Source organism: Hyperolius riggenbachi, chromosome 10 (genome assembly GCF_040937935.1).
Source record: "Hyperolius riggenbachi isolate aHypRig1 chromosome 10, aHypRig1.pri, whole genome shotgun sequence".
Lineage (NCBI taxonomy): Eukaryota > Metazoa > Chordata > Amphibia > Anura > Hyperoliidae > Hyperolius > Hyperolius riggenbachi.
Window position 1 is genome coordinate 268,896,696 of NC_090655.1, and position 13,441 is coordinate 268,910,136.

Genomic DNA, 13,441 nt, shown 5'->3' on the forward strand with positions numbered 1-13,441 from the left:
ATGCTGACCTCTGCCTGCCTAACAGCCTGATCCGTTGCCAACCTCTGCTATGCACGACTGCTACCGACTTCTGCTTGTCTGAGAATCCACCTTGTTGCTGAACCTTTCCCTGTCAGAGCCTGATCTGTTGCTGAACCTTTCCCTGTCAGAGCCTGACCTGTTGCTGAACTTTTGCCTGTCAGAGCCTGATCTGTTGCTGAGCCTTTCCCTGTCAGAGCCTGATCTGTTGCTGAGGCTTTCCCTGTCAGAGCCTGATCTGTTGCTGAACCTTTGCCTGTCAGAGCCTGATCTGTTGCTGAACCTTTCCCTGTCAGAGCCTGACCTGTTGCTGAACTTTTGCCTGTCTGACAGCCTGATCTGTTGCTGAACCTGTGCCTGCCTTTAAGAGCCTGATCTGTTGCTGAAGCTTTGCCTGTCAGAGCCTGATCTGTTGCTGAACCTTTGCTTGTCCGAGAGCCTGGTCTGTTGCTGAACCTTTCCCTGTCAGAGCCTGATCTGCTGCTGAACCTTGGCCTGTCTGAGAGCCTGATCTGTAGCTGAACCTTTGCCTGTAAGAGCCTGACCTGTTGCTGAACCTTTCCCTGTCAGAGCCTGATCTGTTGCTGAACCTTTCCCTGTCAGAGCCTGACCTGTTGCTGAACTTTTGCCTGTCAGAGCCTGATCTGTTGCTGAACCTTTCCCTGTCAGAGCCTGATCTGTTGCTGAACCTTTCCCTGTCAGAGCCTGATCTGTTGCTGAACCTTTCCCTGGCAGAGCCTGACCTGTTGCTGAACGTTTGCCTGTCAGAGCCTGATCTGTTGCTGAACCTTTCCCTGTCAGAGCCTGACCTGTTGCTGAACTTTTGCCTTTCAGAGCCTGACCTGTTGCTGAACTTTTGCCTGTCAGAGCCTGATCTGTTGCTGAAGCTTTGCCTGTCTGACAGCCTGGTCTGTTGCTGAACCTTTGTCTGCCTTTAAGAGCCTGATCTGTTGCTGAAGCTTTGCCTGTCACCCACTCTACCAGTTTGCTGAGTCATTGCAGTTCCACCTGCTTCTAGTGGTTGGTTGCCCTGCTTGCAAGCTCCCTTTATGAGTACTAACTTTCTTCAACTTATACTACTCTCTATTATGTGACATAATGCGTTATTGGGGCTCCCATTGTCTCTGTGCTTTTTCTTTTTAGGGTGTCCAATGTCCAGTCACCCTTCTCACCTACAATTTAGTGAGTGACTCTCAGAGTTGGAAAGTCTTCACGTAATCAGCATTGTATTTGTACAGTGAGATGTAGTGGGTTTTTTCTCATTTATCCACCAACTCCTCTCTCCATAAAACAGAACTGAGTATTCAAAATCACCAAATATAGTGAAGATTGATGGTTTTAGATCAGAGAAATCGAACATGAGTACATAGCATAACCCCTAATATGTCCAGTCTGTGAGCAGTGACACAGTCATAATAACTAAAAAAGATATTTCATTGTTGATTACTCACCTGTTCTGCTCTCGGTAAGCGAGTCCTCCTCTATAGTTGTCCCCATCATGTCTCCCTCCTCCATAGACTGCTGATCACTCCTCACATATGTCTTCTCTTCTTCTTCTTTATTTGTCCTCATCATGTCACCCTCCTCTATAGACTGCTGATCACTCCTCACATACATCTCTTCTTCTTCTTGTTCTTTAATTGGCACCATCACGTCACCCTCCTGTGTAGACCGCTGATCACTCTCCAGGTATTTCTTTTTTTTCTCTTTAACTGCCTCCATAATGTCCCTCTGCTCCATAGACTGCTGATCACTCCTCACATACGTCTCTTCTTCCTCTTTAGTTGTCCTCACATATATCACTTCTTTAATTGTCTCCATCATATCACCCTCCTCCATAGACTGCTGATCACTCCTCACATATGTCTCTTTTTCTTCCTCTTTAATTGTTTCAAACATGTCACCCTCCTCCGCAGACTGCTGATCACTCCTCACATATGTCTCTTCTTCTTTCTCTTTAATTGTTCCAATCATGTCACCCTCCTCTGCAGACTGCTGATCACTCCTCTCTTCTTCATCCTCTTTATTTGTCCCCATCATGTCACCCTCTTCCATAGACTGCTGATCACTTCTCACATATGTCTCTTCTTCTTCGATAACTCTTAATATTAAACCCTCCATAGGCTGCTGATCATTTTTCACATATGTCTCTTCTTCTTCCTCTTTAATTGTTCCAATCATGTCACCCTCCTCCATAGACTGCTGATCACCCCTCACATATGTCTCTTCTTCTTCTTTAATCACTCTTATTAATAAACCCTCCATAGACTGCTTATCAATCCTCTCAAACGTCTCTTCTTCTTCTTCCTTAATTGTAGTTACTGTGTTACCCTCCTCCATAGACAGCTGATCACTCCTCACATACGTCTCTTGTTCTTTGAGCTCAGATCTCAGCTCTGAAAAGGATAACAAATTATAGCTGTAAGATATTAGCAGTAATAAATAGAGATGGCCCGAACGCTTCGCCAGTGATCACTATTCGGCAAAGATCAGGTATTCGTACTCACTGCAAGCACATAGCGATATTCGACCCGCCTCCATACATCATCATTGGGCTAAACTTTGACCCCTTATATTACAGTCAGCAGGCACATGGTAGCCATTCATCCTGCATTCCCTCATGGACGCCCCCCCCCCCCCCCGCCCCCTATATAAATGCACTCACGTTGGCCTTGTTTCAGTCTGACTTCAGCTGGAATAGTGAGAGGAAAGGAGAGACACATTGCTGAGATAGGGAAAGCATTAGCTAGGCCTGTTTATTTTGATACTCGCTGACTGACTTGCTGTTAAAGCACCCCAAACAGTCCTAAGGGCTACTTCATCCTTCTGCTGTATTTTTTTTTTTGGGGGGGGGGGGGGGTCACTCCACAGCCCACAGGCACCGACCCAGAGCTGTGCCCAGTGCCCACTACTATAATTGTCTGTGACATTAGACACAAGCAGAATAGTACTCCAGGGCCGCTGTACTTTAACTGTATTGTGTTTGAACTGTTGCATATCTCAGTGTCTGATACTCCACAGACAGAACCCACTGGCACTGAGCCACACCTGTGCCCACTTCTAATGATATATAATTGTGTGCCGTATAACACAAGCAGAGTACTATCACTACTGCTCCAGTACCCCTGTTATCACTGTATTGTGTTTGAACTGTTGCGTATCTCAGTGTCTGATAGTCCACAGACAGAGCCCACTGGCACTGACCCACACCTGTGCCCACTTCTAATGATATATAATTGTGTGCCACATAACACAAGCAGAGTACTATCACTACTGCTCCAGTACCTCTGTTATCACTGTATTGTGTTTGAACTATTGCGTATCTCAGTGTATGGCACTACACAGCCCACTGACACCCAGAGCTGTGCCCACTACTGATATAATTGTGTGTCACCTTAGGCACAATCAGAGAACTACTACTTCAGAGCCTTATTTACCACTATCTTGTGTTTGACCTATTGCATCTCGGTGTGTGACACTACACGGCCCACTTACTACCAGAGCTGTGTACACTACTGCTATTGTTGTTGCCACATTCAGTTGCAGGCATAGTAGCACCTCCACTGCATTACTTTTCACTTGTTGCAGGCACAGTACCCTAATAAGAAAAAATGACAGGCAGAGGTAGGCCATCCCAAAAGTGTCCTCGAGGACATGCTGCTGTTATTTCATGCAGTCCTGGAAGAATGTGTTATAAACTGTTATAAATCATCTTTTTTCCGGCACCAGCAAACTCATCAGCAAGAGTTGCACACACGACTCATCACAGCAAGCAGGAGATAGACTTTTTCAGGCTTCTTCAGTATTCACGTTATTTATTCAGGAAACATATATACAGATATAGTTCATCACATCCTAGCAAAGCAGACCCTCATGTTTAAGGTCTTGGCGTTACAGCTCGTGGCTAACCCTTCTCCTGAGTTACCTTCTTTCTAGACTACGTTACTCTAGACTACCTATGTACAGCATACATTATATCAGATTACAGCAAGGAATGAAATACTTAGAGGTTCTAGTCAGCATTAAAGTAGGAAGCATAGCAGGAATCAGAGAGAGAATGCCCTCTGTCCGCCCGTCCCGCATCTTTAATAGCGGATAGGAAAGAGTTAAATGTGACATCATCTTCGCCATCCCCTAGACCAGACTATTGGTGGAGCCCCCTCGTGGTGTTATAATACGCACCTACTCGATTAATATTTAATGAGGCTCTTGACATACTTACAAGAATTTGGTATTTAGAAAACATGGCCTATGTTTACTGTTCCTGTGGTGTACGTGTTGAGGTCAGAGTAGGCCGGTGGCCTTCTTTTAGGAACATGTTCTCAGTATCTGCGTGTATCACAAGAACTCTATTTATTTTAAAGACATACTCTGCGGACAAGCCTTTTACATAAAACTCAGGCCAAGTAACTGAGGCCTACTTAAATTATAACAGAATGCACAGTGTTCAGTGGGCACGTAATGCACCCAATGACTGATATCTTGCATCCTGCTTGATCGATTAAGCTGGTCGATTCGACATATCAGCCACTTTTCATTGATTGGGCATTCTGGAACACATTGGATTCTCTCTCGATTCTCTAAAATGATTGAATCAAATGGTCAATTGCACAGCCAAATCACTAGATGTATGATTACCTTTAATAGGCTGCCACTGATAAGAGACTGTAAAACATTCAACCTACTTTGTAAATGTTTACATATAAAATAAAATCCTGGGGTACTTAGCCGCCCTGGCAGTAACCCCAAGTCAGGCTTGGGGTGGAAAAAAGAAGCCATGAGCCGAATCCCGAGCCTGACTCAGGGTAGCCGCTGGGAAATCTATGCAGAGTCTTAAAGTGAACCTCCGGACTAAAAACCGACTCAGCAGCACTGAAAAGGCTTGGGGCTTGATTCACAAAGCGGTGCTAACCTACTTAGCACGTCTAAAGTCTTTAGACGTGCTAACCAGGGTGCTAAGTAGGTTAGCACCGGATTTCTCAATTGAGAAAACCGGTGCTAACCTACTTAGCACCCTGGTTAGCGTGCCTAAAGACTTTAGACGTGCTAAGTAGGTTAGCACCGCTTTGTGAATCAAGCCCTTGGTGTTTCTTTAACAGTTTCACAGCATCAGAACTTTGTTTCTCTTATCCAAGCCTCATTTTTAGCTGCACAGAAGAAAACTGCCCGGGCTTTTGTCCCCTGATGCTGTGCAAAGCATGATGGGATTTCTGATGTTGTTGCTCTCGTTCTGCTGTTTTGGTGCAATTTTTTTTTTTTTTTTTACATTTTGAATTTGACATTTAAAGCCTAGCGTGTGCAGCTGGGAGGGGTGATCAGGACACAGGACAGTTGGAACTGTGTCTCCTGCTCTTTGTCACCTCCTTTCAACCAAAAAGATGGTTGCCCCCATGACAAAGATGGCAGCCCCCATGAATCACAAACATTTGCCTGTTCTTTTAAAACAGGGTGGGTAAAAAAGTATATTACCTATCTATTCTAATTAACATAACTAATGTAACTTAATGACAGTATGTTTGTTTAGGCTGAAGTTCCTCTTTAAGCACAGGAGGCATTTAAACTCACCTCCCCCTGGGATCCAGAAGCCGGCAGCCATTCTACTTCTGGTCCTTAGAGGCTCTGGATCCCTCTCGTGTGATCACCTTCTGTCATAATGGCGACAGACGGCAGCCTCACTACAGGGTTACAGAGCCACCCGGATGACAGAGGAAGAATTGCAGGGAGGTGAATAAGTGCTGGGCTCGTGCAGATCTCACAAGCGGCAGCATGATTTTTTCCCAGTTTTAGTCTAAAAGCATGCAAAAAAATGCACCGATTTTAGACCCTAAAATCTGTAAATACTAATACCGCCAGGGAGGTTAAATAAAAATAATTTTTAGAAATAGAAGGATAAATATAATTGTTTATCTCATCTATTCACTTACCCTTCGGGTTCACTTTAAACATACGAACAATCACATCTCAAACAGCCTAACTGAGCTGTGCAGGAGGGAAGAGAGATGACAACTTTGAGAACTCAGGGAGGCGCTGCAGTACCAAAGGGTGGTATTGTGGAGGGCATATGGCTACACTGCGGGGGTAATATGACCATGTTAGGGGCAGAAGAGGCTATACAGGGGAAATACCAGCACTGGAGGGACATGGCTATATTCCATATACATCTTCTCTTGTCTCTGTGATGTCACTGAATTATTACTAGGAAGGTGAGATGCTGGCACTGGAGGGACATGGCTATATTCCATATACATCTTCTCCTGTCTCTGTGATGTGACTGAATTATTACTAGGAAGGTGAGATGCCGGCACTGGAGGGACATGGCTATATTCCATATACATCTTCTCTTGTCTCTGTGATGTGACTGAATTATTACTAGGAAGGTGAGATGCCGGCATTGGAGGGACATGGCTATATTCCATATACATCTTCTCTTGTCTCTGTGATGTGAATTATTACTAGGAAGGTGAGATGCCAGCACTGGAGGGACATGGCTATATTCCATATACTTCTTCTCTTGTCTCTGTGATGTGACTGAGTTATTACTAGGAAGGTGAGATGCCAGCACTGGAGGGACATGGCTATATTCCATATACATCTTCTCTTGTCTCTGTGATGTGACTGAATTATTACTAGGAAGGTGAAATGCCAGCACTGGAGGGACATTGCTATATTCCATATACATCTTCTTTTGTCTCTGTGATGTGACTGAATTATTACTAGGAAGGTGAGATGCCAGCACTGGGGGGACATGGTTATATTCCATATACATCTTCTCTTGTCTCTGTGATGTGAATTATTACTAGGAAGGTGAGATGCCAGCACTGGAGGGACATGGCTATATTCCATATACATCTTCTCTTGTCTCTGTGATGTGACTGAATTATTACTAGGAAGGTGAGATGCCGGCACTGGAGGGACATGGCTATATTCCATACACATCTTCTCTTGTCTCTGTGATGCGACTGAATTATTACTAGGAAGGTGAGATGCCAGCACTGGAGGGACATGGCTATATTCTATATACATCTTCTCTTGTCTCTGTGATGTGACTGAATTATTACTAGGAAGGGGAGATGCCAGCACTGGAGGGACATGGCTATATTCCATCTACATCTTCTCCTGTCTCTGTGATGTGACTGAATTATTACTAGGAAGGTGAGATGCCAGCACTGGAGGGACATGGCTATATTCCATATACATCTTCTCTTGTCTCTGTGATGTGAGTTATTACTAGGAAGGTGAGATGCCGGCACTGGAGGGACATGGCTATATTCCATATACATCTTCTCTTGTCTCTGTGGTGTGACTGAATTATTACTAGGAAGGTGAGATGCCGGCACTGGAGGGACATGGCTATATTCCATATACATCTTCCCTTGTGTCTGTGATGTGACTGAAATATTACTAGAAAGGTGAGATGCCGGCACTGGAGGGACATGGCTATATTCCATATACATCTTCTGTTGTCTCTGTGATGTGACTGAATTATTACTAGGAAGGTGAGATGCCAGCACTGGAGGGACATGGCTATATTCCATATACATCTTCTCTTGTCTCTGTGATGTGACTGATTTATTACTAGGAAGGTGAGATGCCAGCACTGGAGGGACATGGCAATATTCCATATACATCTACTGTTGTCTCTGTGATGTGACTGAATTATTACTAGGAAGGTGAGATGCCAGCACTGGAGGGACATGGCTATATTCCATATACATCTTCTCTTGTCTCTGTGATGTGACTGAATTATTACTAGGAAGGTGAGATGCCAGCACTGGAGGGACATAGCTATATTCCATATACATCTTCTCTTGTCTCTGTGATGTGACTGAATTATTACTAGGAAGGTGAGATGCCAGCACTGAAGGGACATAGCTATGTGATATGACTGAATGATGAGAAAGAGAAAGAGAGAGAGAGAGAGAGAGAGAGTTAAATACCAACACATATGAATTATACATGCCTTGTGGCTAAATAGATGCAGTTTAGGCACTGAATATGTGAGTAGCCCCAGAACCTGTATAACTTAAATGTGTTGGTATGTGGTGGCAACCCTGGTAATCAAGATAGTGACAGCTGTACTGTGACCTCCTCTGTAACAAAGTATATCCACCCTGACCTCTGCTTGCCTCAATATATACTACAGCAATCACACAATTACCTCTTTCAGCCATGGATTCTCTCCACCTCCTCCAAAATAATTCTAGAAGGCCTGTGTCGCATGAATTTCTGCCTGTTTTACATAATTTCCTGTTTTTGACTTCCTTACTTCCTTTCTGTGCGTTCCACTTGGGCGGTGTGATGTCATCTTGTGGTAAATAAGCTAACTGCAGCGTCTGTTTGTGCAATTACCTATACCCAGTTATATGGTTGAGTGAAAGTGATTCCACAAACAGAGGCTGCAGTTAGCCTAATTACCACAAGATGGCAATGTCGCCTCTCTCAGGTGGAACGCACAGACAAGATCAAATAGAGCCAAAAGGGGAAGTGATGTAACACAGGAGGAGCAGTTGCAGGAGGTGGAGTAACCATATGGCTGGAAGAGGTAATTGTGTGATTGCTGTTATTTATATATATATATATATATATATATATATATATATATATATATATATATATATTTGTTATATATTGGGCAGAGCAGAGGTCGGGGTGGGCATACTTGTTATATATTTGGCAGAGCAGAGGTCGGGGTGGACATACTTGTTATATATTGGGCAGAGCAGAGGTCGAGGTCGACATACTTGTTATATATTGGGCAGAGCAGAGGTCGTGGTGGATATACTTGTTATATATTGGGCAGAGCAGAGGTCGTGGTGGACATACTTGTTATATATTGGGCAGAGCAGAGGTCGGGTGGACATACTTGTTATATATTGGGCAGAGCAGAGGTCGGGGTGGGCATACTTGTTATGTATTGGGCAGAGCAGAGGTCGGGGTGGACATACTTGTTATGTATTGGGCAGAGCAGAGGTCGGGATGGACATACTTGTTATATATTGGGCAGAGCAGAGGTCGGGTGGACATACTTGTTATATATTGGGCAGAGCAGAGGTCGGGGTGGACATACTTGTTATATATTGGGCAGAGCAGAGGTCGGGGTGGACATACTTGTTATATATTGGGCAGAGCCGAGGTCGGGGTGGACATACCTGTTAGATATTGGGTAGAGCAGAGGTCGGGGGGGGGGGGGGGGGGGAATAACTTGTTATATATTTAACAGAGCAGAGGTCGGGGTAGACATACTTGTTATATATTGGGCAAAGCAGAGTTTGGGGTGGACATACTTGTTATTTATTGGGCAGAGCAGAGGTCGGGGTGGACATACTTGTTATATATTTGGCAGAGCAGAGGTCGAGGTGGACATACTTGTTATATATCGGGCAGAGCAGAGGTCGGGGTGGACGTACTTGTTATACACTCATTTAAAGGATTATTAGGAACACTATACTAATACGGTGTTTGACCCCCTTTCGCCTTCAGAACTGCCTTAATTCTATGTGGCATTGATTCAATGGGATATTACGAGTAGGTACTCACACCAGATCTCCTGGAGAAAACTCATACTCTGGAGATCTGTGGGCCTCAGCATACAGTTTCTAACTGGACACTGCCTCCTTCAAATTTTGCTGCACTTGTGGCTACATTTGTTGGAAGTGAGTGCTCCACTCCTCTAAAGCTGGAAAAGAGGAATTGGTTGACAGAAAACATGTAAATTTGGGGTTTTGACCAGTGACCATCCAAAATGGAGACAGTTTGGTGGAGGTATTAGGCAAGTTATTAAATGCGAATTCAGCAAATGACAAAAATTCTGACCATGACTCTTGACAATCTGATAAAAAGCAACAAAGGTATTGTTCTAATGACTGAGTAGTCCTCTCAGTCTGCCCATCGGTCTCGGGATGAAACCCAGAAGAAAAGGACAACTTGATTCCCACAAGTTCACAAAAGGCACGCCAAAATCGTGAAACAAACTGAACCCCCCTGTCTGAAACAATATTTTCTGGGATTCCATGCAAGTGAAATATGTGTACAATGAACAATTTAGCCAGTTCCTGGGCTGAAGGCAACCCAGGGAGTGGAACAAAGTGTGCCATCTTACTAAATCTGTCAACCACCACCCAAATCACGTTTTTACCGTCTGAGGTAAATCAACTATAAAGTCCATCGACCGATGGGACCACGGTCTGGGTGGAATGGGTAATGGCATGAGCTGACCCCAAGGGGCAGCCCAGGACACTTTACTTTGGGCACAGGTAGGACAGGCTGCCACAAAAGCCTTATAGTCCTTGCTCATGGAAGGCCACCTAACATCACGTGACAACAGATTCAGTGTTTTCACTTCCCCTGGGTGTCCTGGCAGTTTAGAATCATGGAACATCTGCAGCACCTGTAGGCGTAAGTGCAAAGGTACAAATAGGAGACCCATAGGTGTTTGTTGGGGTCAGTCTTGCTGAAAAGATTGTAAGGTTTCAGCTAACTCTGGAAGTTCTTGGGTATGAATGGCGGCCAGAACACAATGTGAGGGTATAATTTCTTTAGGAGATCGATCCTGTGCAGTTTCGGGTTCAAAAGCTCTAGATAAGGCATCTGCCTTGACATTTTTGGATCCTGGTTTATAGGTTATTATAAAGTTAAATCAGGTAAAAAACAGTGCCCAACGAGCTTGCCTGGGATTTAGTCTTTTAGCGCCCTCGATATACTGCAAATTTTTGTGGTCAGTAAAAACAGTAATTGGATGGTCAGCTCCCTCCAACCAGTGCCTCCACTCCTCTAATGCCATTTTTACAGCCAGTAACTCTCTATTACCAATATCATAATTTCTTTCTGCTGAAGTAAATTTTTTTGTAGAAGAAGGCACAGGGGTGCAAACATTCTGGTTAACCAGAGTATTGTGAGAGGACTGCTCCCACTCTTACAATAAAAGGTAGATTCACATCCGGACGCGTCAAAATAGGAGCTGAACAAAAAGCAGTTTTTAAATCTGAAAAGGCCTTATATGCCTGAGGAGACCAATTAACTGGATCTGAATCTTTTTTAGTCAGATCAGTTAAGGGTGCCACCAAGGATGAAAAATTCTTAATGAATCTGCGATAGTAATTGGCGAAACCAATAAAACGCTGGATAGCTTTAAGACCCTTAGGAAGTGGCCAATCTAGAACTGCGGACAGTTTTTTTTCGTCCATTGATAGACCAGTGTCAGAAATAACATATCCCAAAAAAGGGACCTGCGTGACCTCAAATACACATTTTTCGAGTTCAGCATACATTGTTTTCTCTTAGTTTCTGCAATACAATTTTCACATGCTTTCAATGTTCAGACACTGAATAGGAGTATATCAGGATGTCGTCCAAATATACGACCACAAATCTTCCTATTACATCCCTGAACACATCGTTCACGAAATCCTGGAAGACGGCCGGGGCGTTACACAGCCCAAAAGGCATCACTAGATGTTCGTAATGACCATTTTGAGTATTGAAGGCCGTCTTCCATTCATCCCCCTCACGAATTCTAATCAGGTTGTATGCCTCTCGTAAGTCAAGTTTAGAGAAAACCCTTGCCCCTGACACCTGTGCAAACAGGTCGTCAATCAGAGGCAAGGGATATCTGTTTTTTACAGTGATTTTATTCAGACCCCGATAATCAATGTAAGGGCGTAAACCCCCATCTTTTTTATCGACAAAGAAAAAGCTGGCGCCAGCTGGTGATGTAGATGGTCTGATAAAACCTTTCTTTAAATTCTCTTCAATGTGCTCCTTCATGGAGATTTTCTCAGGACCGGTGAGATTATATAAATGACCTCTCGGGGGCATAGTACCAGGAAGTAAGTCAATAGGACAATCATACGGTCTGTGTGGTGGTAATTTATCTGCGGACTGAGGGGAAAACACATCCGCGAAATCGTAAGGTGACTGGTAACAAAATTTTCTTAATTTTGAGGGGAACAATAGGTCTGCCCAGGTGCGGTTCCCCAACTTCACCTAGGCGCTAGAGTTTCCCGGAGCCTATCTCTTTGCATAACATGTTTGAGCAAAATGACCTTTCTCCCCGCAGTACATACAGAGGCCTGCATTTCTCCTTCTAAGTTTCTCAGCTGGGGACAAACGTGAGAATCCTAGTTGCATTGGCTCTTCAGTGGAGGGGGTACTACTTGGCCCAAGGTTCCCTGAGACGGAATAGATCTTGTGTTGACGTCCATGTCTAATCCGTCTGTCAACCTTAATAGCCAAGGAGATAGCCTCTTCCAGAGTTCTGGGTTCAGGGTGACTCACCAACATATCATTTACTGCATCGGTTAGCCCAAACAAAAATTGATCAAGGAGTGCTGCTTCTCCCCATTTAACAGATACCGACCACTTTCTAAACTTGGCTGCATACTCTTCAACGGTATGTTTTCCCTGATGCAAGTCTCGCGACTTGCGAGTTGCTGTTGCTGAAATATCTAGATCTGCAGAAATTACAGCCATAGCATCGAAAAACTTTTCTACAGAGGTAAGAGCTATGTGTAATGATCTGCTCTGCTGTCTGCACAGCTTTTTGACCATTTCTTAGGTCTGAGTGCTGCAGGTCCCTGGAAAAGAGACCTGTCTCCACTCTGCAAGCTGCAGAGTTGCTGTTCTGGGGAGAAATTTGCATCCACTTGTCATGCAAATTGCTTAGCTGCTTCCTCTGATGGCTTGCAGTATAAAAACCATTTCCACCCAGAATTCCTTGCTGGTCATGATGGTTTGTTCCTGCTAGCTTACCTGAAGTCTTAGCCCTTTGCTTACTGTTTGCTAATATTGCTATCTTAGAGTAGTTCCTTGGGAGTGCCCTAGCATTCCTGTTAGCATAGTCAGGTTGTTTGTTACCTGTATTGATTTGTACTGTCTATCTGTTGCGATTGTCTTGTCGCCAGCGGCGGTCGACAAGAGATCGTTCTGTTTGTTGGGATCGCATTCGCCCTAGCAGTTGAGGCGGTGGTTCCTTCTGTACTCTGTCTGGGAGTGTAGCCAGAGCAGCGGTTGCTACTGGCTGCTCCATCTGTCTGTCTGGAACGAACGCTTGCTGTTGTCTCTGTGAGGTAACCGTTTAGCAAGCGTTCGCGTTCTTTTGTTTTCGTGCTTTTGTGGTTAGTCAGGGTTGGTACGCTTTGTCGCTATTGCACTTCTCGTGTGGTGACAGTGCCGCGCACGCGCTTTGTCGCTATTGCGCTTAACGTTTTTGACCATGTGTAGTTAGTCCTGTCTGCTCCTGTGTGTTGGATTACTGTTTGTTATCAGTTCTGTCTTTATTCTGTTCCTTTGCTCTGTATTACTCAGTCTGGTGTCGTTATTAGCAATCGCCATTCTTGCAATTGCGTTCCCACTTGGTTTTCATTGTTGTGTGTTCACCGTCGCCGGGTGGCGACTGGATTGGTGGACACACATACATTCTGTCTCT

The 13,441-nt window shown here is 44.4% G+C and overlaps 2 protein-coding genes across 2 annotated transcripts in view; one reads left to right on the forward strand and one right to left on the reverse strand.

Annotated features, from left to right (window-relative positions):
- Nucleotides 1-8,240, reverse strand: part of LOC137537186 (uncharacterized) — a 274,266-nt gene extending 266,026 nt beyond the window's left edge. Inside the window, exons 1-2 of the mRNA XM_068259298.1 lie at nt 8,177-8,240; nt 1,470-2,414 (exon numbers count right to left, since the gene is read on the reverse strand). Coding sequence (XP_068115399.1) covers nt 1,470-2,414; nt 8,177-8,189 — 958 coding nt within the window. The 5' untranslated portion in view covers nt 8,190-8,240. The remainder of the gene's footprint in view (nt 1-1,469; nt 2,415-8,176) is intronic.
- A 291-nt stretch (nt 8,241-8,531) lies between these two features.
- Nucleotides 8,532-13,441, forward strand: part of LOC137537187 (golgin subfamily A member 6-like protein 7) — a 29,237-nt gene continuing 24,327 nt past the window's right edge. The window contains exon 1 of the mRNA XM_068259299.1: nt 8,532-8,560. Within this exon, the coding sequence (XP_068115400.1) occupies nt 8,548-8,560 (13 nt within the window). The 5' untranslated portion in view covers nt 8,532-8,547. The remainder of the gene's footprint in view (nt 8,561-13,441) is intronic.